Raw genomic sequence first — 27703 nt, 5'->3', positions numbered from 1 at the left:
AAAACACTGCCAAATCTATTGTCATAAACATTACCCCTATATGTTATTCTAAAAAGTATTCTAAAGAGCTTTGTTTTTGTTTTTTCTGTTTAAAGCTTTGGTTATTTGGGCAGGACTGGGCTGGAGCCCGTGGGGGGCACGCAGCTGCCGAGCTGCACTTTCCTTTGAGTTTTGTAGTCTTTGCCTGCATAGTTAATCCAGTTCTGTCCTTTGTACGTAGAAATCCAGTTTTTCTATCACTACTTGTTGAGAAAACTGCTCTTTCCTATTGAGAATATTAGTTCCTTGTTGAGAATCATTTGCTCATGTTTGCAAAGTTTTATTTTTTGTGTTTTCTATTTTATTTCTACATCAAATATACATGTCTTTGTATCATTACTGGTGTATTCATACAGATTACAATATAGTTAACATTGAAATCAAGAAGAGTAACACCCCAGATTTATTCTTTTTCAAGATTATTTTGCATAGTTTGGGTCTCATAAAAGCATTAGTTTGGGGGGATCATTTTCCTGTTTTCTTGTGAAAAACATCATTGGGGTTTTAAGAAAGATTTAAGAAATTTGTAGGTCTTTTTTTTTTTTATTTTTTTTTTTTTTATTTATTTATTTATTATTATTATATGTAAGTACACTGTAGCTGTCTTCAGACACCAGAATAGGGTGTCAGATCTCTTTATGGATGGTTGTGAGCCACCATGTGGATGCTGGGATTTGAACTCATGACCTTTGGAAGAGCAGTCGGTGCTCTTCCCCGCTGAGCCATCTCTCCAGCCCAATTTGTAGGTCTTTTAAAATATCTTGATATTGAAATGGTCTTCTAATTCATTACCACATGTTTTGTGTCTTTTATTTTCTTTATTTTATAGTTTCCCTGGTATAGCTCTTAGGTTAAGTTTATTCCAAAGTATTTAACTATTCTGGGTGTCATGTGTATATGGAATCATGTTTTTCATGTTTATTTTATTTTATGTACATGGTTGTTTTGCATGCATATATGTATATGCACCACATGCATGTGTGGTGCCCACCAAGGCTAAAAGAGGATGTCAGCCCTCATAACTAGAGCTACAGATGGCTGTGAGCTGCCGTGTGGGTTCTGGGAACTGAACCCAGGTCCTCTGGAAGAGCAGCTAGTGCTCTTACCTCTGAACCATCTCTCTAGCCCCTGGAATAAGTTTCTTCACTTTCTTTTGGTTGGTCCTTTGATGGTATACAGAAGTACTGCCTATCTTGTTCCCTGTAGATGTGCTATTTGTTTATTATCATTAATAATGTTTTTATGTAAACTATGGAGTTTTCTATATGTAGAATCACACCACCTGAAAACATAAAGTTGTACTTATCCCTTTCCAATTTTAATTCCATTTCTTTATCTTTCCTGCCTCATTGTCCTGGCTAGGAGTTAAAGAACAGTATTGAATAGCTATGGTGTGTTGAGTAGCTGTGGTAAAGTAGGTATCCTTGTCTTATTACTGGCCTTAGGTATAATTTTTTCACTCTGTAATGTTAATTGTGTGTTTTCATAAATGTCCTTTGTCGTATTAAGGAAATTACCACTATAGCTCTTTTTCTAGACTATGTTGTACATTGTATGTGTATGAGAGAGAGAGAGAGAGAGAGAGAGAGAGAGAGAGAGAATGAATGGGGCACTCATGTGCATGTGGTGCTGTGGCATGAGAAGGCAAGGACAGTATGCAGTAGGTACTTAACTCCCCTTCTGCCATGTGGGCTCTTGGAGATCAAACTCATGCCATGAAACCTGGGCAAGCATCCTTCGCCACTGAGCTTGTTGCTAGCCCACTCTCTCTAATTTTGACACTGCTTCTTTAGGCCAGGCTAGTCTAGAATACTCTCTATATGTAGGCCAGTCTGGCCTCAAACTCACTATCCTTATGCCTCTGCTTCCTGAGTACCTGCATTTCAGGTGTTACCATGGGAGAGTGTTTAATATTGTTAAATTTTGCTTAAATTTTAAATTTGTTAAATTTTTTTGCTTTTCTGCAAAATGATTGTGGAAAATATCCCCCTTCATTCTACTCATATGCTATATGATGTTGGTTTTCTTATGTTGATCTGCCTTCACATTCTTGCCATAAGTAATGCTTATATCATACTTATTTAAATATAATACTGTCTCCTAATATTCTTCTTTATAGCTAAATTTGGAGTATAAGCCAATATAGAGTCATGTCTAATGCAGGAGATAAACTATATTTGAAAGTGTGCATACTCACATATACTTTCAATAATTTGTACACTTCCCACAATGACCAGCTAGTTTCTTATATGTATTCTATATTTTATTTAGCCCTTATGAATTCTGAGTCTGTCTACCAAACTTATAATGTAAGCCTATTGCTTTATCACGTTTCATCCATTAGGATAGCATTCTCATATAATTATATATAAATTACTGCTTTAAAGATAAGAATTATCTGTTAGTGATATTTACTTAACCATTGCTACATTGAAGTTGGACAACTCTGTTTTGATCACTTGACTAATTACAGGGTATGTGCTCCAGAAGAAACGACGTTTCACCTCCTACACTTGTCTTTAATGAGAGAGTATATTGATTATGAATTTTCAGCATTGAAAGTAAGTGTTAATATAGCCATGGACTATCGTTTTGCATACAGAAATTGCTATAGGATTTCACTTTGTTCTCCATTTTGCTATAGGAAAAGATCACATTTAAATATGATATTGAAAAAATTATAGATGATTGGATTTTGATGGGATTTCTTGTTGGCAATGATTTTATCCCTCATCTACCTCATTTACATATTAATCATGATGCACTGCCTCTTCTCTATGGAACATATATTGCTATCCTGCCAGAACTTGGAGGTAAGACCACCTTACTAGTAATTGAGTACCCTCCATTTATTAGATTACTGAATGTGTGACTATCTTAGGAAAACATTGTGTTTCTTTCAGTCTAAGTGGTAGGCACTGAGATTGTCATTTTTAGTGGATGCTAAAGAAGCTGGCTGCAAGTGAACAACCTCACTCAGTAAGCACAAGTCCTTGAGAAAACCAGCAGCCTCATTGGGTTCACTTCATTCACTCATAATTAATTAGAGAAAACCAGTTGTTTTAAATTAAGTATTTAATATAAACCAAACAGTTTTTAAAAAGGAAATTGGAAAGAAAATCTCTAAATTACAGGAAAGTATTCCTTTGCCTTCTTTTTCCTTTTGCGGTGAAATCTTACTATGTATTCCTGGACTGGCCTCAAATTCAAAATCCTCCTGCCATAGCTTCCCAGGGTAGGTATAGGTGTGTGCCCCTCAGCCAGCTACACCTTTCCCAGGGTAGAAATAGGTGTGTCCCACTCAGCCAGCTACACCTTTTCTTATATGAATATGTCAAGTTGAATAATCAGACTGTAATACATGGCATTGTTAATGGTTGGAATGTAGAAGCCTTATTATTATATAAACTGAATTTCCAATATTTTACTTCAGTGTCTAAAATACAGTAATATAAAGGTTATAGAAACTAAAGCTGGTTTGTAGATAGCAAAACAATTAGAGGGTTTTCTTTATTAGAAGACTTACTCAGCAGTTTGTGGAAAGAATTTTATAGAGATGTTTAGGAAATAATGCCAGTTTATACTACAAGTTTAGATTTGGTTCGTTTTAGGTTATATTAATGAAAGTGGACATCTCAACTTACCTCGATTTGAGAGATACCTTGTGAAACTATCAGATGTAAGTAACTACAAGGTTTATTTTCCTATCTAGGGTCACTGTAAATAGTCATTAATTATTTAGCTAATAGCAAAAAAAGATAGTTTTTGTAACATTCTGATTGTTCATTGTGTATCATGTCACTTGAGGCATTTCTTTATTAGTTACTTATGTCAGTTTCCAGACCTAGTGATATTATGTGTGTGCATAGACAAACACTCTTAAATATTCTATACCTAGATATCATTTCTGTTGGAAATTTAGTTTGTATTCTTTTAGACATATTTAAATCATTTTAAAAATTTTTTTTTTGTTCAGTTTGATCGAGAACACTTCAGCGAAGTTTTTGTGGACCTCAAGTGGTTTGAAAGCAAAGTTGGTAACAAGTATCTCAACGAAGCAGCAGGTGCAGCAGCAGAAGAAGCAAAGAACTGCAAGGAGAAGAAAAAACCAAAGGTAACTGGCTTCTGGGGCTCTTTATTCTTTTTCTTTCTTTTTTTTCCTTTTCCTTGTTTTTTTTTTTTTTAACTGTAACAGTAAAAGTTAATATTCCTTGTTCCTCATTTTCCTTAGGTTTCAGGGGCTTGTTTCATTTTCATTTCTTCTCCATAAACATCTAAAATTTTGGTTTCTGTCTCTCTGTGTTTCTCTCATATCATAAATATTTATTTAAGAAAAATGAGTTTTTATTTTCACCTCTAAGGAATAGTGATACATTTCCTCTATTAAGAAACCAATAAATAGGTCTGGAGAGATAGCTCAAAAGAGAGAGCACTGGCAGAGGATCCAGCTTTAGTTCTCAGTCTCCACATGGCAACTTACAGTAACTCCATTTTCAGGGGATCTACCACTCTCTTCTGGCCTCTGTGTATACTGGGAATGCATGTAGTGTACATACATAATTCAGACAAACACTCGAATACATGTATGCTAAAAAAATGTCAAAGAAGTAAATAAGTTAACTTTTAAAATAAATTATTTAAGTTGTGCCATTTGAAAACAGCAGAACACTGAGCTAATTTATACTTATTTAGGGCCTTAGGAATATTTTTTATTTGTTTGTTTGCTTGTTTGTTCGAGACCAGGTTTCATGTATCCAAGGCTGGCCTTATACTCCTGTTCTCCTATGAGACCACTCTGCCAGCAGTGGACTAATTAAGAATAATTAGTAGTATAATCTCTAGGAGCTGGTGAGATGGCTCAGTGGTTAAAAGCACTTGCTACTCTTGCAAAGAACTCGGGTTTGGGTGTCAGTACACATGAGATGGCTTATAACCATCTGTAACTCCAATTCTAAGGGATCCAGCACCCTCTTCTGGCCTCCACAGGCTTCAGGCATGCATACAGTACACTTACATACATGCAGACAGAACATTCATACACATTAAATAAGAATAAATAAAACATTTATTTAAAAAATAGTACAATATCTAGTAAATGTTTTTGCTTAATAATGATTGATAGACTTAGAATATTCTAGTCTAAGATTCTAAAGGACATCTCTAATTAATTAAACAGTGTCTTGTTTGTGTTAGTTTGAAAAAGAAACCTCAAATTTTCTTGAGCCTAACAATAATGATGGGAACCTGACTCTATTTAGGTTCAAGATTAATAATAATAATTAAGAAAATAATAAAATAAAAAATAATCTTTTCCCTTAGGAAATGTAAATATCTTGACTTTCTCTGGCACAGTTTTCTATTTCTTAACTTTTTTCTCCTGTTTTTCATATTTGTGTGTGTGGTGTATTTGTGTGTTTGAATGTGTGAGTGCATGTGTCCCTCCCCTGGTGTGTGTGGAAGCCTGAGGTTGTCACCCTCAGTTGCTCTTCACTTTACTGTTAAAGCAGGTGAATCGATCTAGCTTGTGTGCTGGCCTCCATACTCCTCCCCATGTCTGCCTCACAAGCATTGACTGAGATCCTAAGCTACTGCCACAGCTGTCTGGCTTTGTATTCTGTGGGTGCTGAAGCTCTAACTCCAGTCCTCACCAGGTGCTTTATCCAGCAAGCCATCTCTCCAGCCTGACATTTGTGAATAGCCTTTTCAATGGAACTGAGCAGTGATCCATCTGATTCTACCACATAGTTTCTCCTAAGAAAACATGCTTTTTACTGAGACTGATAAGATTATTTAATTTTTGTTTGTATTGTAATTAATGTTTAGATATTCTTGGTCTTGGTACATATAATTCAATATACTTTTTTAATGTAGTGAAAATCATTTATTATATATCTGAGTTCTATATAATAAAATGTGTAACTTTAGAAAACAATTTATAACCAAAATCATCCTATCTCAGCTTTTGTTTTTAATCTTATTTTTAATGTAAACTACTTGACTTGGAAACATATCTTACTGTTCATCTTATGATAATCTGTAATTTTTTTATAGGGCCAGGAAAATTCTTTAAGTTGGGCTGCGTTGGACAAAAATGAAGGTGAAGGAGTAGCTTCTAGAGGTGAGCTGTGTTTAGTGTATTCTGTTGGTATAGTGGTTGTCTTGCCTTTTCTTCATTAGCACTGACCAGCCCTGGGGACTGCAGAGACCCCTGTGGTCGGTCGTCTGTAGGCGTCAGCTTTGATATGCATGCATCACAGCACGAGCTGGAAAGCAGTGCTCCTGATTATCAGTCACATCTTTCTGATTTTTCTCACAGATAATTTTGAAGATGAGACTGAAGATGATGATCTGTTTGAAACTGAATTTAGACAATATAAAAGAACATACTACATGACGAAGATGGGGGTCGATGTAGTATCTGAGTATGCTTTTCATGACTTTTATTTTGAAATAGAAAAAGTTGATTTTGAAGTTCTTCAGAAAACAACATGATTTTAATGTAGTGTGAGATTTATTGGTTTCATAAATTCAAAATGCATTTCATGATAGTAATTCTGGCATGTCTTCTATTACTATGATAAAATTTGCTTAATAGATGAAATAAGGAGATAGTTTCGTGGGTGGCATTTGCCATACTTCCTGGGGACCCACGTCCTCATCTCTAGCATCTGAGTAAAGCCCAGCTCAGCTCCATAGCAGGAAAGGGAGGTGCACTAAACCTCTGGCTCCTCATCTCCAGAATCCGCACTCCTATTAAATGGTGATTGCAGGAAGTTCCCAACAACTCGGAAGGATGCTGATAGTTTTTTTTTTTTAATTTAATAAACAAAGACTAGCTTTGAGGTGTTCTGTTCATATGTGGCTAGTCTGAGCTATCTGGAAAGCTAAAGTCACAGGCTCACTGGAGCCCAGAAATTCACTGGGCAAAATAGCACAACCTCATCTCTACAGTGACTAGAAAGCAGCACACTGAAACAGCTAGTAATTGCTAAAATGTTTTTCTTCATTATCCAGCTTTCTAGCAATCAGGAAATATTGTTTAAAATAAGAAGGTGATATATTCATGTTTAAAAGCATACCTATTAAGAGAACCAACTTCTGAAAATTATCTCATGACTTCTGTACAAGCAAATACCATGGCATGCATACATGCATACAAATAAAGAAGCTAATAGTAATAAGACATTTTAAAGATAGAAGTATTCTACTAAGTGAGGTAACCCAGACTCAAAAGATGAATCATGGTATGCACTCACTAATAAGTGGATATTAACCTAGAAACCTGGATTACCCAAAACATAATCTACACATCAAATGAGGTACAAGAAGAAAGGAAGAGTGGCCCCTTGTTCTGGAAAGACTCAATGAAGCAGTATTCAGCAAAACCAGAATGGGGAAGTGGGAAGGGGTGGGTGGGAGGACAGGGGGAGAGAAGGGGGCTTACGGGACTTTTTGGGAGTGGGGACTAGGAAAGGGGAAATCATTTGAAATGTAAATAAAAAATATACCGAATTTAAAAAAAAAGTTAATTTTTTACTTTAAACTGTGGCTCATTTTGTTGTGGTGATTTGAAAATTTGTTTAACCCAAATCTTAATAATACATTTGTTTTTTGAGAAAAGGGACTAGAGGGGAATCTTGTTCAAAAGATATAACACTTTTAAAAGTTGTTGTAAATGCTATTGTGACATTTCTAAGAACTTCTGTGTTTATTCTCAATCCTATTAATTAAGAGAGTGATGGTACCACTTTGTAGAAAGTGTATTAGATGACTCCAAACACTAGGGCAAAAATATGACATACTGTTGACTTAAGTACACACAACAGAATTAACTATGTTGATAGTTGGTTTAGAAAAATGGTAAAGCAGCCGTTTGTAAAGAAATTGGAATTTTTCTGTTTATAATTTTTTTAGGTATTAAAAATGCACTGAAGACATTGGTCTATCTCCAGAAAACATTGTAATGAAAATGCCTCTTTCTGTTTCAGTGAGTTTCTGGCTGACCAAGCTGCCTGTTATGTTCAGGCTATACAGTGGATCTTACACTATTACTATCATGGAGTCCAGTCCTGGAGCTGGTAAAGGCATCTCCTTTTATATGGGTCCTACTAGTAGAGTCTCATGTATACATCTCTTTCCTTTTATTTCTACTTAAGCCTCATACATTTATACAGTCGAGTTTAAATTAAATATGGTCTTTTTAAGTGAAAATATTTTAAAGACTTTTGACTAAGAAAGATATTTATAGCCCTATTCTTTGTTAATCTAAAGTTGCAAAATTCTATATCAGTCTGCATCAAAATGGACTTTGGATATAGCTTACAATAAAGCACTTGAATGAAGCTCTAGGTTCAATCTCTAGCACCAGAGAAGTCTAGGGTTTATTTCCTAGTGCCACCAGAAAAATAAAAATAAAGAATCCGTTATGAATAATAATGTCTTAACAGTAGTTTTTTAGTCTGGGTGATAGTTACATGAGGGTGTCTGCAAGATTCTCTACATTTTTGCGTATTCAAATAGTTCTCTTTAAGAGGAATCATTTCCAAAGAATGAACTACTTAAATGTGTGGCTGAAACAGTGAAAGGAAGGAAGGCGTTGTTTGTGTTACTAAGCAAGAGTAGTCATTCTCCACTTCCCCAGTGTTTTCCTGTTGTGGTCAGATTGTCCCTGACAGGTTTCCTGGCAGATGAACCTAGAAGAAGAAGGTCATTTGACTCGCGGTTTCAGGCTTCAGGTTATGCTCACCCAGCTCCATTTTCTTTTGGCTATGGGGAAACTAAGCATTGTGACAGGATGTGCATGGAGGAGCTAAGGTGGTACCTCATTGTGACCAGGAAGTAGCGAGAAAGATAGAGGAAGGCCTGGGACAAGTCAGGTCATTGTCCCAGTGACCCAAATCTAACTAGTCCTACCTCCTAAAGTTTCTCCCAAATAGCACACCAGGTGGGAACCTGGCTTCTGTACATGTGTATTGTGGGGATGTTACTTCACATCAAAACAATAATGAGAAAATTACTCTGCCCATTCACTAAAGTACAAAAAAATAACATCCAGACGTGGCAGCTTGTATCTGTAATCCCTCCCACTTGAGAGGCAGGGGCGTGAGGATCACTTCAAGTTCAAGGTCATCTATACCACATAGCAAGATTTTGTCTCAAAAAAAAGATAGAAAGGAAGTAAGTAAAAGAAAAAGGAAAGAAGCAAAAGATAAACCCAAATTGTTATGCAGCATATAGTAAAGGTTTCTGTGGTAATAGCTATTTATTCAATTTGTCTTCAAAGCACTTGTGCTAGACTCCCTTTCAGACTACCATCAAAGGGCTCAAAACAGTGCAAAATGATATGGCAGTAAGTATTAATTCACTTATTAGCCAGCTCGAAAAAACATTCTTACAGAGTGTAACACATTCTCAGAGGCTCTCTCAAGAACAATATAAATCAAAAAATCTTTATTTGTGATTTTTTAAAGGCTACATGTCAATTGTTCCTGTTTAATTGCCAATCAGTAAAATCAGATACTTCAAAACCATATTTTCATACACTCAAGGTAAACAGTATTTTCTTTGCTACAAATGAAATTAAAGCTCAGAAAACTTAAGTAATCATCCCAAGATTGTACAAAAGTCAGGTCAAGCCTATCTGTTTACAGTATAATAGTATTTTACACTATTCCGTATGCCCTTCTGCCTTCTAAACTTTCCTGTCTGTCTGAGCTATGTGCCGTATTATGGAATGTGAAAGTCTTAGGCAGACCAGTCGGCTAAGCAGGTAAGGTTCTTATCAGCAAGCTTAGCACCCGGAGTCCAATCACTGGGACCCACATAATAGAGCGGACTCCCCCAAGTTGTCCTCTGGCCTCCGCATGCATGCACAGCTCCATATACAAAACTGATAAAATGTCATTTAAAATTTTTTTAGTGTCTCCCTCTTTTCCTTTGTCTATATCCCAAGTCTCTTATCTCCCTGTGTCCAGTGATTCAGACACTAGAGAATATGGAAATGTTTTTAATTTTATGTTCAAAGCCTTATTAAAACATGTCTGTAGTTAAGGATGGGAAGATAATAATAAGCAGAATGTGTGTGGTTGGTTTCATTTTTATCACAAATACACTGATGTATACACTGATTCAAAGATCAACGTTCTTAGAGTCCGCTGATGATGGATGGCTTTAGAGCCCAGACCTACTGTTGTTCTTTATTGGGCCTGACTAGAGCTCTGGTCTCGGCACTCAGGTGGACACTGAGGACCAGCCCTTTGCTTAGAGGCCTCTGCTTCAGGTGACTTGACTGAAGCTTCCAACCCCCCTATTACTGCCCAGGATTTTGATTGAAAGTTTCATGATCCACATTGGGAGTTAAAACGGAACATTCCAGTGCATGGTTGCCCCGCAGAGACAGTTAATGAAGTTGTGATTTTGAGGCTCATCCTGGCTACATACGTGAAACCCTGTATATGCGTGTGTATGTGTGTGTGTGTGTGTGTGTGTGTGTGCGCGCGCGCGCACTCGCCATAATTATGGAATGTGAAAGTCTTAGGCAGACCAGTCAGCTAAGCAGGTAAGGTTCTTATCTTCAAGCTTAGCAACCTGAGTCCAATCACTGGGACCCACATAATAAAGAGAGCGGACTCCCCCAAGTTGTCCTCTGGCCTCCGCATGCATGCACAGCTCCATATACAAAACTGATAAAATACACACACACACACACACACACACACGTGCGCACATACTGCTATCAGGTCAGCTAAACTTTACCAAACTGCTAATTCCTTATATTCAAGTCATAGAATTATGGATGATATGTTTTTAATTATTCCTATGTTTTATTAAATAAATGTAGGAAAATGTTTAGTACTGACCGTTTTCTATAAAGTTTTCAGTTTAAAACTCGTTTTTCCCCACAGGTACTATCCCTATCATTACGCACCCTTCCTGTCTGATATCCGCAATGTCAGTGCACTGACAATCCGTTTTGAGCTAGGGAGGCCTTTCAAGCCCTTCGAGCAGCTTCTTGCTGTTCTTCCGTCGGCTAGTAAGACTTTGCTTCCTGCGTGCTACCAGGTAGGTTTACAAATGGATGATTTCTCTTCGCGTTCTTCTTAGAAGGATTGAGTTATTTGTATATTATGTGTATGAGTGTTTTGCCAGTGTGTGTGTGTAAATCTCAATGTACTGTATGTTTCCCTGGACCCCACAGAAACCAGATGAAGGCATCGGATTCCTTGAAACTGAAGTTATGAGTGGTTGTGAGCTGCCACGTAGGTTCAGGGAAGACAGGGTTTTTAACCACTGAGCCACCTCTCCAACTCCTTATAGACTTTTTTGTATTTAATTCTTCATGTAAACATTGCTGGAAAATCCTAGAAACATTGCTACCCAAATTAATTTAATAACCATTTTTTTATCTTAGACAATATTTATTTTCAGGGTTTTTTTTTTTTTGTTTGGTTTTGGTTTTTAGCTTGTTTTTTAAGTCGGCTTCTCTGTGTAGCCTGGCTATCCTAGAACTCATTCTGTAGACCAGGTTGGCCTGAACTCAGAGACCCTCCTGCCTTATCTACCAAGTGCTAGAATTAAAGACGTGTGCCACCACTGACCATTTTTATTTTCAGTAAATCTTTGACAACTAATCCATTCACTTCTAATTATAATCATGGGCTTTCCCATCTGCACTCCATTTCCTGAATCAGCTTCAAGGTTTAATTTTAATAAATGCCTAGGCTGTAAGCTAGCTGGTTCCCCATTAACTCTCATTTAATAGCCCATTTATTCTAACCTAAGTTCAGCTTTGGGGCTGATTTCCTCTTCTCAGCTATTTCTGTCTCCTCTTCCTGGTTGGGGGCAGTAATCTTATCTCCTGACTCTTTCCCAACCAGAAGTCCCACCTTCTAATCCTGCCTGGGCTTATCGGCCACTAGCCTTTTATTGATGCTTCTACATAGAACACAGGAGGTTGTCCCTCATTTTATTGATTTTTTTTTTAATGTAAACTCTATAAACTTTTTAGTACCTACTTCATTCATTTTCAACATTTTAAGCACATCTTTATTTATACATGAAGAAATAACCTAAAACAGGTAAAATACCATCTTTTTTTGTACTTATTTAAAGATGAATTCCTGTTCTCTCTTTTTTTATTCTTTTTTCTTTTTTTTTTATTCCTATTCTCTTAAATCCTCTATTAGAGTGAGGACAGTTCCAGTGAATCATCACCAGTAGTGCTTCAGGATATAGGTATATTTTTAAGCATTCCATTTAACAAATTGAAGGACTTATTAACATTTTTTTATAACAAGAGGAAGATAGTCTCTGAAGTCACATTAAGCTTACAAAGCAAATTATAAAAGTAATTGTTATTCAGTTTTTCTAGGATTGTATCTATAACTCTAATTCCATGCCTGGTCCCACACCTTGAGGTAGATGCAAACACGCACGCCCATCGCCCCTTTAAAAGTGTCATAGCCCTTCTTAAATATCTTTGATGTCTTCTTTTGTTCTTCCCTTCAGCATCATTAAGCTTTAATAGCCTACCAGTGTTAGCCAATAACTATGTTATAAGCACATTTGTTTAGTATTCATTCAATAGCAATTAAATTTTAGGTTATCACCTTAGGAATATGCTACTTTATTTTTAATTTTTTTAACCTTCCCTTTTTATTTTCTAATGCTTTTTTGCATAAGACACGGATATGGTCTCTTTGTCTACCTTTTTATAAAATATTAATAAAAATCTATTTAATCAGCCTTTTATTAATTGCATCATGGGTCTTTGATTTGACTCTTTAAAATTATTTTGATGCTATTAATCATATTACTAGAATCAATTGATTAAGGAATGGAAGTAAATTAATTTGAGGTTGAGATGGAGAACTGTTGAAAGTGTGTGAATGGAAATGAACTGAACTTATAAGTAAGAAAACAGAAGTTAGGTGGTACATCTTATAAAATCAAAAGACAATGGAAAAATAAAAATAGAGCTGGCAAGAATCTCAGCCAGTAATGATACTACCATACCTTGTGAATTCAATCCCCACTGTCCACATAGTCACAGAGAGAACTGACTCCCACAAGTGATCCTCTGACCTCCGTAACACACACCATGAACATGTGCACTGTGACACATGGGTGCATACATAATTGTAATAAAAGTTTCTAGGGGCCAGCGGTTAAGAGTACTGACTGCTCTTCCAGAGACCCTGAGTTCAATTTCCAGCAACCACATGGTGGCTCACAACCATCTGTAATGGGATCTGATCCCCTCCTCTGGTGTGTCTGAAGACAGCTTCAGTGTACTCACATACATTAATAAATAAAATCTTGTAAAAAAAAAAGTTTCTAAGTAAAAATGACAAATCTAATATTAGCTGGGGTGGGGGTGTACATCTATAATTCCAGCATTTTTGAGGCTGACACGGGAGCTTCTTGAGTTCAAGGCTCCCTGGACTACTTAGATTATGTCTCAAGACAGGGATTGAGAAAGAGAAAGTGAGAAGTAACTAATAATAAAGGTAATTTGGCTCCATAACTAAGTTAATGAAACAGGAAAAATGAATGGCAAATGGTTGAAATTCTTACAGTTTGCTGAACAAGCTGTCACAGGCTCCCAGCAGTGACGGCTAAGACCAAGTGGATTTTAATTCCAAGACTAGTGACATGCTGTCTCAGAAAAAAAGGAAAAAAAATTTTAATTGAAAATTATAATGTACTAAATACATTGTCGCAACCTAGTAAAGTAAGGAAATGTTCTAAGTACAGTAATGAAAAGTTATATTATCTCTTATATCTCAGCTTTCCTGTTTGTATTTTCACAGCATTTGATGACCAGTGAAGATTCACCAATTATAGAATATTATCCACCTGATTTTAAAACTGATCTAAATGGGAAACAACAGGAATGGGAAGCTGTGGTATTAATACCTTTTATTGATGAGGTGAGTATATGAAATAGTTACATGTAAACACATGATCTTTTTATTTGGTGCAGGCAGGACAATCTTAGGGGTAATTGTTCAGATACCATCAGACACCTTGTTTTTGGAGCTTGCCTCCTAGGGACCTTCCTGTCTCTTTCTACCCAGCACTTAGATTGCAAATGTTTGCCACCATGCCCAGCCTTTTACATGGGCAAGTTAGGAATCAAACTCAGATCTTGATGGTTTTTATATCTATTACCAATTAAGCTGTCTCCAGCCCCCGTCATGTGTTGTTTTGATGATGGTCATTCTACTTGGAGTGAGATAAACTCTGAGTTCTTCTCATTTCTCTTTCCCTGATAGCTAAGACTGTTGAGCATGTTTTCATATATTAGCTATTTGGATTGATTCTTTAGAGTACTGTCTGTCCAGTTCATTTCCCTACTTACTAAATAATTTTTTCTATGTAGTTTTTTGAGAGTCGCTATAGATTCTAGATATTAATCTATCAGATGTATAGTCTGCAAAGATTTTTTTCCATTTTGTAGGCTTTCTCTTAACTTTGCAGATTGATTTCTTTACTATTAAAACTATCTTGATTTCACTCAATCTTGGTTTTGAATTCTTAGGATCATATCCTATGTTCATGGGATCCTCTCAGAAACTCTTTCCCACCTACTGTTTGGGGATATGTCTTATTCTTTCATTTCTAAAGCCTTGAAGTATTATTTATTTGAGATTACTGATGTTTAATGTAAGCACTTATAATCATCAATTTTCATCTTATAACTCCCTTAGCTGAACACCAGAATGTGTACTGTGTTGTGCCTCTGTTTTAAATTGATTGTAGAAACTTTTAAAGTTCCTCCATGATTTCAATTGCCCACTTCATGCAAGTGTATATTATTCAGTTTCCATGTATTTGTGTGGTTTTCATAGTTTTCTCTTTGCTATTGAGGTCTAGTATCATTCCACTATGATCTGATAAGATACAAGGAATTACCTTGATTCACTCTTTTATGGCTATTTGAGATGGTCTCATAGACCAGACTTGATTTGTTGTGTAGCTGAGAATAACCTTAAACTGTCCCTCTAACCTGTGCCTCCCAAGTGCTGGGTCTGCTGGGCATACCGCATACCTTCATGTTTTTATATTTGTGAAGACTTGATTTGTGGTCTAAAACATGAACTTAGAGATGGTCCCATGGGCTGCTAAGAAGAATATATATTTGATGTCTCTTGTAGGTAGATACCTTACATGTCCATTTTGTCTTCGTATGGTTTAACTCTGGAGTTTCTCTGTTAATTTTTGTGTAGATGAGAATGCAATGCTAAAGTCATCTGTACTAGTCAGGGTTCTGAGAAGGAGAACTTATAGAATGAGTATAGATGTGAGATTTATTGGGATGACTTACAGACTACAGTCCAGCTAATCCAACAATGGCTGGCTATAGTTTCTCAGTCCACAAGGATGGATCTTACTGGTCTTCAGTTTATGTTAGAATTCCAAAGAACTAGGTTCCGATGCCAATGAAGGAATAGACATGCTAGCAAGGTGAGGGCAAGCAAGCTGAGAGCAAAAGCTTCCTTCTTCCATGGCTTTCAGTAGGCTGCCAGCAGAGGGTGTGGTCCAGATTAAATGTGTCTTCCCTCCTCGAGATCCAGACAAACGTATGTGTCTTCTGATCTCAAAGATCAGGTCTAGACGTGGATTCACCTAAGCAAAAATAATCTCTCACAGGTGTGCCCTGTATTTCTAGACTGTAGTTCAATCTAGATTATAGTTCATTCCAGACATAGTCTAGTTGACAACCAAAAATAGCCATCATAGTCATCACTATTATTCTGTCAAGACCTGTCTTTTTATGCCTATTGGTGTTTATTTTATGAAATTGAGAGCTGAAACATTTAGTGGATGTATCTCAATCATTTTATCATCTTGATTAATTTTCCCTTAATATATATTGGTCTTGCTATCTTTTCTGACTAATTTTAGTTTGAAATCTACCCTTTCAAATATAGGATTTTGTACATCAGCTTTTTTTCTTCTATTCACTTGACAGGCTGACTTGGAGTCTTTCCCATCACAATACGTGGTGCCTTTGCCAGTGAGGTGTTTCTTGGAGAAAACAAACAGTTGGGTCCTTCTTTTCAGTCCAGTTAGCTATAGTCTGCATCTCTTGTTGTTGTTGTTGTTGTCCTCCTTGTACTCCTCCTCCTCTTCCTCTTCTTCCTCTTCCTCCTCTTCTTCTTCTTCATTTATATTTAAGGTTATTACTGAAAACAGGTTTGATAATTTCTATAGTTTTCTTAGTATTTTTGATGGTGGTTGTGGTGGTTTGTTTGTTTAATAAAATCCAGGTTGGTTGGAGCAGATTTTGTTCTCTTTTTCTCCTCTGGTAGGGTTAAAGGTTTACTGGTTATCTATGTTGAATCATGGATTCTTTCTTAACTTTTCTTTCATCTGACTCCCCACACATGTGCCATAGCATATATGCATCTATATACATGTGTGCACACATAATAGTTTAATTTTAAAAAATAATGGGACTAGAGAGATGGCTTAGCAATTAAGAGCACTGAGTGCTTTTCTTTCTTTTTTTTTTTTTTTTTTTTTTTGGTTTTTTTTTTTTCTTTTTTTGTGGGTTTGTTTTTTGTTTTTTTGTTTTTGTTTCTTTTGGGACAGGGTTTCTCTATACAGCCCTGGCTGTCCTGGAGCTCACTCTGTAGACCAGGCTGGCCTCAAACTCAGAAATCTGCCTGCCTCTGCCTCCTAGGGTGCCAGGATTACAGGCGTGCACCACCACCGCCCTGCTCACTGAATGCTTTTCAATGAGACCTGGGTCCAAGTCCAATACCGCATGGCCACTCACAGACATCTGTAAATCCAGTGTCAGGGGTTCCAGTGCCTTCCCCTGGCCTCCGCAGGCAGCAGGAACATACCTAGCACATGAACTTATATCCAAGCAGAACACCTGTGCACATAAGTAAACCAAAAATGAAACCAGTCATCAAATGGAGAGTGCCAGAGGAAGACACATTGGTGTTAACCTCTCACATGGGCAAGCATGCCTATATATGTGCACAGGTCAGTCAGTCAGTGAAGAAATTAAACTGAAATGTTTATGAACGGGCCTATGCTTTTAGGTTTTATATCAGTTCCTTTTATTTTATGAAATCTTAGTTTTAGTTGCTTTTCTCTCTTCATAGCACCACATGCCCAGCTAGGCACACTTCTTTTTGATTCATGACCTGTCTTTTAAGTTTGTTCTTTCTGTCTTTGGATATGAGTTTACTTTTTCTTATCCTGTTTCATTACACTCTGGTAGCTTCTGATTTGTCTTCTTACTCAATAGTTTCTTCTCTCTGGGCCTTTTGTTGGTTTTTTGGGTTTTTTTTGTTTTTTTTTTTTTTTGGTTTGTTTTTTTTTTTTGTCTCTGGGGTTTTAAGGCAGGCTAGTCCATAACTTGATATGTACTAAGAATGACACTGAAACCTTGTTTTGCTTTTACTTGCTGTGTATGTGTGTGTGTGTGCGCACACATGTATGCATGCATTCATTCATGATGTGTTGCGCAACTAGAGGTCAGAACAACCTGTGAGAGTTGATTATTTCTCTCCTCATTTGTGTCACGGGGACTGAACTCTGGTCATCAGACAGGCGGCAAATGCCCTTACCTGCTGAGCTATCCTAGCAGCTCAAGATTTTATTTTTTTCAGAGCAAGATAGTATACAAAGGAGAAAACACTTTTCTGTATGTTAAGATTGGGGTTTTTTTTTTTTTTTAATCTTTTACCATTATTTATATCAGAAGCGATTGTTGGAAGCCATGGAGACATGTAACCACTCCCTCAAACAAGAAGAAAGGAAAAGAAACCAACACAGTGAGTGCCTGATGTGCTGGTATGATAGAGACACAGAGTTCACCTACTCCTCTCCATGGCCAGAAAAGTTCCCTGCCATAGAACGATGTCGTACAAGGTAATGGCATTTGGTAATTTTTCCCAGCAATAAAAGAACTCACATACAAACATAGGCTTGAATATCTATGGGAAAAATTAATATTTTATGACAGTTAATTGATATCCAATAACCTAAGTATAATAGTTCAAACCTATAGTCCCAGCTGCTTAGGAGTCTGAGGTAGAAGGCTCGTGTTTGAGCCCAGGAGTTCAAAGCCAGCAACACAACATGTTGCAGTCTCAGAGTGAGGGTAATGATGAGGGAGCAGCCCCGCACTGGCGCCTCTCTCCTCTACCCACGGCATTTCCTGCCTTGAGAGGTGCTGACTCTCTCCTTCTACTGCAGTCACAGTCTTTCTTCCTAGTGATCTCTGAACTTCATAGATGATTTCTGTTTTAAAAGCGTGTAGCTTTGTTTTCATTGTCCATGTCTGTCCCCAGCATTGCACCCTGACTCATCTCTGGCCCCAGCATAACGCTCTAACTGGTCTCTGTCCCAGGATTACACTCTAACTCCCCCTGTCACTACCATCAACTACTCAACCATAGACAAGAAAAAAATCAAGAACCTCTATTTTGCTCCTTCAATCTGGTTTTTCATTCTCTTTCCATTAAAATTCTATTCCCATTTTTTTCTCTTTTCTTACCTTCCCTGAAAATGTTTATATAACAGCTGAGGGAACATTTTCAGTTGTAGTATTTATTTTTTGTAAAAGTAAAAAGAAACATAAAATAGATTATGAAATGTTAGTCTTTTAGAACATGAAAGAGATCGGTGTTGTGCTTTTTGTTTTCCTTTGTGTATGAGTGTAGGTTGATAGCTTGTTCAGTCATTCTGTGCTTGTATTTATTCATTTACTTGGAGATAGATTCTCTCACTGAACCTGGAAATCACCAATTTTGTTAGACTGGCTAGCCAACAAGTACAGGGCTCCTCCTGTCCCCAGCTCCAAGCACGGGGATTACAGAGGCCTGCTGCTGCCCCTGCCTCTTAAGTGCACGCTGGGCACTGAACTTGGGTCCTCGAGTTTGGGAGGCAAGCATTTTACTGCCTGAGCCATCTCCTTGCCCCTCAGTTATTAAAAATAAGGTGTATATATATCTTATCCTAAATTAGTGTGATAAGAAAACCTTAACATAGAGATCTACAGTCCTAATAGTATCTAGACTAGTAACAACAGAGAGGCTGGATTGCTCTCATTTCTTTGTTTATGTTTGCTTTACTTTAGGGTTTTTGTCATATAATTTTTCATTTTCTTTGTGTGTGTGTGTGTGTGTGTGTGTGTGTGTGTGTGTGTGTGTTGGGGCTGCTGCTGCTGCTGCTGCTGCTGGTGGTGGTTTATGGATAGGGCCTCCCTATCCTTCTTAGGCTGGCTGAGAACTCATTCTGTAATTCGCACTGGCCTTAAACTTAGCACCTCCTGCCTCTGCTTCTCATGTACTAGAACTACAGCTGTGTGCACCGCACTGTCTCTCTTTTAAGGGGACAGTGATTCTTGTGAAATAATAACAAAAAAGTTGAAAGCTATAATTGCTTATAATGTATGAATTTTAAGTTAAATACATTGATTTATTTTCTAGGTATAAAATAATATCATTAGATGCTTGGCGCGTAGACATAAACAAGAACAAAATAACCAAGGTTGACCAGAAGGCATTATATTTCTGTGGATTCCCTACCTTGAAACACATCAAACATAAAGTCAGTGGCTATTTAATTCAGACCTTTTTCACTTTATTAAAAGTGAAGTGATTATAAAGAATTAAAATTAAAATTTTTGAATTCTTTTATTAAAGTTTTTTTTGAAGAAAAGTGGTGTTCAAGTATTCCAGCAGAGTAGTCGTGGTGAAAACTTGATGTTGGAAATTTCAGTGAATGCAGAACCAGATGAACTTGTAAGTACTTTGTTTGTTTATTTATAGAATATTTGCCATGCATAAATCTGCTTATATCTGCCAACTTGTTTATGTGCCATAACTCAGATTCAGCCTTAAAAATGGTCCTGAAAGCCTTTCTAACTAGTGCCATGAATGAACTCTGAAGAGGAGAGAGACTGTGCTGGCTGGCGCTTAGGGACGTGTCGACAAGCAGAGGCTCGAGCTAGGTGCTGAGATGGTAGGACAGAAGGGAAAGAAGTAGTCTCAACTTCAAAATAAATCGTTGTGATGTGTTATCTTTTGTTGTAACCTTTATATTTAACAGAAACTGAGGCAGCTTTATAGAGGATCTTGAATACCAGGCTAAGGAGTTTATACTTTCCCTCCTGTGACTGTTATTTTGAAATTGATATCTTCATAAAGGTTAATCTGATAGTAATATTCTAGAGTAAATTGAAAAAAGAAGAAAAGAATAGTAAAACCTACAAGTCCAGCGTTTGTAGCCTTAATTGATAAGGACTTAAGTGAAGCAGCAGTAGCTCTGGGACGATGGTAACTGAGTGTCCAGGCTAACGAGCCAGAAAGTAGTAGGAGCTTGCTGGACAAGAGAAGCTAAAATAGGGGCTGGAGAGATGGCTCAGTGGTTAAGAGCACCGACTGCTCTTCCAGAGGTCCTGAGTTCAATTCCCAGCAACCTTATGGGGGGCTCACAACCACATGTAATGAGGATTCGATGCCCTCTTCTGGTGTGTCTGAAGACAACGACAGTGTACTCATATGAAATAAATAAATAAATCTTAAAAAAAAATGTTAAAATGGGAAAGTTGTTGGTTTGGAAGATTAATCATGATCAAATCTTAAGGTGGTTACTAAGATACCTAACTAGAGCTATCCTGGTAACCTTTCTTAACCAGTGTTTCACAAAGATGGAACTCAGTTTTAAAAGCTGCTGATAGACACTTAAATTCCTCAAGCTAGAGGTTGGAGACAGATGTTATTAGTGTAAGTTCCCAGCAGATGACGGATGGCAGAGGCCTTGAAATTTATTTCCCAAAACAAGGTTAGACTCAGTGTTCACCATCTCAACATTAAAGAAAATACCTGGGCTGGGGAGATGACTTGAATTGTTGCTCTTGGAGAGGACCGGGATTTGGTTCCAAACTTCTCCAATGGTCTGTAAGTCCAGGTCCAGAGTATCTAAGGCTGTCTTGTGGCTTCTGTAGGCACTAGGCACACTTGGTGTGAGCATACATAGATGTAAGCACAGCACTCAGATACATAATAAGTCTTTTTAAAAGATATGTGTTTATTTATTTATTATGTGTACAGTGTTCCCCTTACTTGTATACCTGCAGGCCAGAAGAGGGCACCAGATCACAGTATAGATAGTTGTGAGCCACATGTGATTGAGTGCTGGGAATTGAACTCAGGACCTCTGAAAGAGCATCCTGTACTCAACCTCTGAGCCATTTCTCCAGCTTAAATAATTTTTTTTTCTTTTTTAAATAAAATGAAAGGGGAAAAAATGAAATACCCAAATAATAAAGACTGCCAAGGGGCCAGTTAGAGTGACCTTGAGGACACAGAAATTACAAAGAATGATTTCCAAGTTAAGTGGTATCACAAAGGCTTGGGGCCAAACTTTATGTTGCAAAACCTTGATGGAAAGTAAGAACTGAAAGACTGTCTGAATTTCATTGCAGTGCATTGGTAAATGCAGAAGTTCAGTTCTTAGAGACAGGAGATAGAAGAGTGGATGCATAAGAAATAAAGGCGGCAGGCAGGCATTAAGTCCTTGACTAAGAAAGCTGTGATTGTAGCTGGAGAGAAGGCCAGGAGTTTAGAGTGTGCTGTTGTTGTGGAAGCCCAGAACGCTGTCCCCAGCACCCATCTCAGGATCTATAACCCAGCTCCTGGGATCTGCTGCCCACTCGGGCCACCATGAGTAAGCACCTCACTCCAGTCATATGTATACATAAAATAAAAATAGACTTTCTTAGCTACTACATGTCTTAATCCCGCCCCCCCCCCAGAAGCAGAGGCAGAGGCAGGTGGATCTCTGTGAGTCTAAGGCCAGCCTTATCTGTATAGTTTCCAGCCATCCAAAGCTACATATCAAAACCCTATCTCAAAAAAAAGACAAAGAGAGACTTTTTTTAAAAAAAAATTATTTTTATTAGTACAAAGGGAGATGAAAGCATAGCCGTAGGCAAAGAATAGGAAGATGACCCAGAAAGATATCCACAGGAGAAAGTAGAGCTCCTGGGATGCTTCATGCCTTTGCAATGGGAAAGGAGTCATGCAATAGCAAGACCACACATGACATAATGGCGAACTTCACTTAGAGCTTCAGAAAGAATTAATCTGGGAGGGAAAGGTGCTGTTATTGAAAACTTAACTAAAAATAGGGAGCTGAGATAAAAAAATGCATATAGACAAAGGAAAGAATAATTGAGGGAACTTAGCTCTAATATTGAAACTTACTTTCTTTGACAGCATTGCTTTTCTGTAGTTTTAGATGTTCACTTTAGTAAAAATCTGATTATTGAACGGAATATAAAAATAATCATCTCTTATCACTTAAAAAGTTTTGTTTCACATTTGAAATGTAAATAAAGAAAATATCTAGTAAAAATTTTCAAAAAGGAAAAAAAAGAAAAAAAATTTTTTTTGTTTCTGTTTTGAGACAGAATCTAATGTATCTCAGGCTAACCTCAAATTCCCTAAATAACTGAGGATGACCTTGAAGTCCTGATCCTCTTGCCTCTGTTTCCCAAATTTAGAATAAAAAGCAAACTCCAGGCCAGGCGTGGTGGCGCACGCCTGTGATCCCAGCACTTGGGAGACAGAGGTAGGTGGGTTTCTGAGTTTGATGCCAGCCTGGGCTACAGAGTGAGTTCCAGGACAGCCAGGGCTACACAGAGAAACCCTGTCTCAGAAAAAAAAAAAAAAAAAAAAAAAAAAAAAAAAAAAAAAACCACTGTGCCCTATTCTGTAGTAGTGAGGACTGAACTCTAGGCTATGTGAATGCTAAGAACTCCATTTACCAACTTAGCTGGGAATGTAACTCTGTTGATAGAGTGCCTTCTTGGGATGCACAGAGCCATACTAAACTGGACATGCTAAAGGGGCACATCTATAATCCCAGCACTTCAAAAGTGCAAGCAGAGAATTCAGCATAATCCTTGGGACATAGCAGGTTCTAGGCCATCCTAGGCTTCCTGCGACCTTTCTTGTTTCAAAACAAACAGCAACCAAACAAACAAAAAAACTTAAATGTAATTTTAAAGATAAATAAGATTTGTTTAAACTTTAGTTTCTTTTTAATGCTGAAATTTTTACTTAAGATTTTACTTAATATAGAATATTTTGAAGGATTTTACACTATTATTGTTTATTATTTTTCTTTACCTTCAGCAGTACAGGGAAGACATTATCTATCTTGTGCATAAAGGAAAACATAATTTGATCAATTTTTCTGAAAGGAATAAAACCAAAATTTGGAGCTGTGCCCCCTAACTTCAAATCTAATGTTCCTTTTTTGATAACATGCTACACAGTGATAGGAGAAACTTCTTTTTCTTATATTTCTTAGATGCTGCCTTAAGTATCAACCAAAATGAATCTAAAGAGATATAACTTCTATTCTTTTCAGTCTTCTTTCTTATCAGAGAAGAAAGAAAGATAAATATGAATCTAACAAGTAAATTCAGATTTTTCGTAGTTAAGGGAATTTTGTGATCACTAATCCATTTCATTCATTTTACAATTTGAACTAAATGGAACTGCAGAATTTGCCTCTGAAAAGTTGTCTCTTGGACTTAAACCATGAATGAACTTTTCTGCTTTTGCTTTTTAGAGTATAGAGAACATAGCTTCGACAGTGCTGGGAAAGTCAGTCTTTGTTAACTGGCCTCATCTTGAAGAAGCTAGAGTTGTGGCAGTATCAGATGGTGAAACTAAGTAAGATACAGTCATGGTTCTTGTTATATTTGTTTTGCTCTTTCGTAACTCATTTATTTTGAATGATAAAATTATTATAAGAACATGTACACTGTGGTCCAGAATTATACTCACGCCACTTGAATGTTAACCACTGTTGACAGTTTATTTTATGCATTGCTTTGGCATATTAGATACATTATATTGTGTTAGTTTCTTTTCTTCTTAATAGTTTGTAAGTTTTATAACCTAATTCTTTTCAGAGCAATAACCATTGTGTTTGTTATTTAGCAAGTGTATTTCTCTTACTGATAAGAATCAGTAACATGAGCCATGGCGGCTGATGGTGGCGCATGCCTTTAATCCCAGCACTTGGGAGGCAGAGGCAGGCGGATTTCTGAGTTCGAGGCCAACCTGGTCTACAGAGTTAGTTCCAGGACAGCCAGGGTTACACAGAGAAAACCCTGTCTCAAAAAACAAAACAAAACAAAACAAAAGAATTAGTAATATATATAGCTGTTCATTTTCCATATTCTTTCCAGATTCTATTTCAATAATACACTGATTTAGTGTGTGTGTGTATGTGTGTGTGTGTGTATGTGTGTGTAATGAATGAGTAGAGGTGTGTGTGAGGGAGTGCAGTGGAAGTCAGGGGACAACATTTGGTAGTTCGTTATCTCCTTCTACCATAGATTCTGTGTCTTGTCTGACCTGTGCACTAAGGTGCTTCTACCTACTAAAATAGGTAGTACATTAATTTTTAAAACAAAGCAATGAGTCAGAATTTTGCTTTGTGGCTCTGGCTTCTCTGGAACACACTATATTGCCTTGTGGTTTGTTTGCTTTATTTGGTTTCTTTTGTTGTTTTCTTTTGTTTTGATTCCTTCATTTTATGTACGTATATGGGTGTTTCGCCTGCAGATATATCTTTGTGTCATGTGTGTAACTGTTCTCTGTGAAAACCAAAAGAGGGTGTAGGACTGGAGTTTTAAATAGTTCTCAGCTGTCATGTGAATGCTCAAAATCAAACCTCTGTCCTCTGGAAGAACAGCCATCTTAAATACTGAACCTTCTCTCAAGTCCCCTCTGTCTTATTTTAGTGGGAAGCAATCCCACTAAAATCAGGGACTAGACAGGGCTGCCCCCTTTCTCCTTATCTTTTCAATATTGTACTTGAGGTACTGGCTCGGGCAATTCGACAACATAAGGAGGTCAAAGGGATACAAATTGGAAAGGAAGAAGTCAAACTATCATTATTTGCAGATGACATGATAGTCTACCTAAGTGACCCAAAAAACTCCACTAGAGAACTCCTACAGCTGATAAACAACTTCAGCAAAGTGGCAGGTTATAAAATCAACTCAAGCAAATCAGTAGCCTTCCTATACTCAAAGGATAAACAGGCTGAGAAAGAAATTAGGGAAATGACCCCCTTCACAATAGCCATAAACAGTATAAAGTACCCTGGGGTCACTCTTACCAAACATGTGAAAGATCTGTATGACAAGAACTTCAAGACTCTGAAGGAGGAAATGGAAGAAGACCTCAAAAAATGGAAAAATCTCCCATGCTCATGGATCGGCAGGATTAATATAGTTAAAATGGCCATTTTGCCAAAAGCAATATACAGATTCAACACAATACCCATCAAAATCCCAACTCAGTTCTTCATAGAGTTAGAAAGAGCAATTCTCAAATTCATCTGGAATAACAAAAAACCCAGGATAGCTAAAATTGTTCTCAACAACAAAAGAAATTCTGGGGGAATCAGTATCCCTGACCTCAAGCAATACTACAGAGCAATAGTGATTAAAAACTGCATGGTATTGGTATGGTGACAGGCAGGCGGATCAATGGAACAGGATTGAAGATCCAGAAATGAACCCACACACCTATGGCCACTTGATCCTCGGCAAAGGAGCTGAAAACATCCAGTGGAAAAAAGACAGCCTTTTCAACAAATGGTGCTGGTTTAACAGGAGGTCAGCATGCAGAAGAATGTGAATTGATCCATCCTTATCTCCTTGTACTAAGCTCAACTCCAAATGGATCAAGGACCTCCACATAAAGCCAGACACTCTGAAGCTAATAGAAAAGAAACTGGGGAAGACCCTTGAGGACATCAGTACAGGCGGAAAGTTCCTGAACAGAACACCAATAGTGTATGCTCTAAGATCAAGAATAGACAAATGGGACCTCATAAAATTGCAAAGTTTCTGTAAGGCAAAGGACACCATCAAAAGGACAAATTGGCAACCAACAAATTGGGAAAAGATCTTCACCAACCCTACATCAGATAGAGGGCTAGTATCCAATATATACAAAGAACTCAAGAAGTTAGACCCCAGAAAAACAAATGACCCTATTAAAAATGGAGTACAGAGCTAAACAAAGAATTTTCACCTGAAGAACTTTGGATGGCTGAGAAGCATCTTAAAAAATGCTCAACTTCATTAGTCATTAGGGAAATGCAAATCAAAACAACCCTGAGATTTCACCTTGAAATCTGAGAAATCACCTGGTGATTTCACCAGTCAGAATGGCTAAGATTAAAATTCAGGAGACAGCAGGTGTTGGTGAGGATGTGGAGAAAGAGGAACACTCCTCTACTGCTGATGGGGTTGCAAATTGGTACAACCACTCTGGAAATCAGTCTGGCGGTTCCTCAGAAAACTGGGCACGTCACTTCCGGAGGACCCTGCTATACCACTCCTGGGCATATACCCAGAGGATTCCCCAGTATGTAATAAGGATACATGCTCCACTATGTTCATAACAGCCCTATTTGTTTGTTTTTTGGATTTTTTTTTTCCAAGACAGGGTTTCTCTGTATACCCCTGGCTGTCCTGGAACTCACTTGGTAGACCAGGCTGGCCTCGAACTCAGAAATCCACCTGCCTCTGCCTCCCAGAGTGCTGAACAGCCCTATTTATAATAGCCAGAAGCTGGAAAGAACCCAGGTATCTCTCAACAGAAGAATGGATGCAAAAAATGTGGTATATATACACAATGGAGTACTAGTCAGTCATTAGAAACAATAAATTCATGAAATTCTTAGACAAATGGATAGAGCTGGAGAACATCATACTAAGTGAGGTAACCCAGTCTCAAAAGATCAATCATGGTATGCACTCACTAATAAGTGGATATTATCCCAGAAAATTGGAATACCCAAAACATAATCCACACATCAAATGAGGTACAAGAAGAACGGAGGAGTGGCCCCTGGTTCTGGAAAGACTCAGTGTAGCAGTATAGGGCAAAACCAGAACAGGGAAGTGGGAAGGGGTGGATGGGAGAACAGGGGGAGGGAATGGGGCTTATGGGACTTTGGAGGAGTGGGGGGCCAGAAAATGAGAAATCATTTGAAATGTAAATAAAAAAATCTATCGAATAAAAAAAAGAATAATTTTAGCCACTTTATTTAAGTTCATAGTCTCTTAATCAATGAATTGTTAGACAGGCCTTTCTTTCTTTTTAAATTTACTTCATATAAATCTTGTCATCTTTTTTACTTGTGTGTAAGTAAAACTAAATTTCGTTCAAAGAAATTGGATCAGAGTTGTTTTTTCAGGTTATTACATGCCAAATTTCACTCATAGGATTTTGATTCTAGAAAACCAGTATTTGTCCACTCTCCTTTCCCCTAATGCTGCATACATCCCCTAGTGTGCTCTTTACTGAATGATATTAATAAAGCCGCTATCATTACGCATCTTTGCGTCCACTGGCATTAGTGTTTCTGTGAGAAATCCTGAGGGTTATTGTTTGGATCAGTAAACTTTAGTTCTCTCTTTTAGATCTAGTCGAGATTGCTAATATTTTCTTTCAAATATTATATGGTTTTATCATCTTTTACATTAAGTCAGTGATCTAATTTAAATTAATCTGCATAATTTTACAGATTTAGGTTGTATAATATATTTGTTCACAAACATCATTTGTTAAAGATTATCTTTGCTTTCTTC

General features: G+C 37.3%; 1 protein-coding gene across 2 annotated transcripts in view; it reads left to right on the top strand.

The window, feature by feature from the left end:
* Xrn1 (5'-3' exoribonuclease 1) overlaps positions 1–27703 on the top strand; it is a 104317-nt gene that overhangs the window by 17737 nt on the left and 58877 nt on the right. For both annotated transcript variants that reach the window (XM_052187626.1, XM_052187625.1), the window contains exons 7-19: positions 2513–2600; positions 2684–2852; positions 3651–3718; positions 4016–4153; positions 6091–6157; positions 6356–6461; positions 8028–8117; positions 10944–11100; positions 13851–13970; positions 17765–17934; positions 19497–19617; positions 19713–19811; positions 23653–23756. In XM_052187626.1, the coding sequence (XP_052043586.1) occupies positions 2513–2600; positions 2684–2852; positions 3651–3718; positions 4016–4153; positions 6091–6157; positions 6356–6461; positions 8028–8117; positions 10944–11100; positions 13851–13970; positions 17765–17934; positions 19497–19617; positions 19713–19811; positions 23653–23756 (1497 nt within the window). The remainder of the gene's footprint in view (positions 1–2512; positions 2601–2683; positions 2853–3650; positions 3719–4015; positions 4154–6090; positions 6158–6355; positions 6462–8027; positions 8118–10943; positions 11101–13850; positions 13971–17764; positions 17935–19496; positions 19618–19712; positions 19812–23652; positions 23757–27703) is intronic.

The sequence above is a fragment of the Apodemus sylvaticus genome, chromosome 7, assembly GCF_947179515.1.
Source record: "Apodemus sylvaticus chromosome 7, mApoSyl1.1, whole genome shotgun sequence".
Lineage (NCBI taxonomy): Eukaryota > Metazoa > Chordata > Mammalia > Rodentia > Muridae > Apodemus > Apodemus sylvaticus.
The sequence above is the reverse complement of the archived record's forward strand: the minus strand, read 5'-3'. Positions and strand labels throughout refer to the sequence as shown.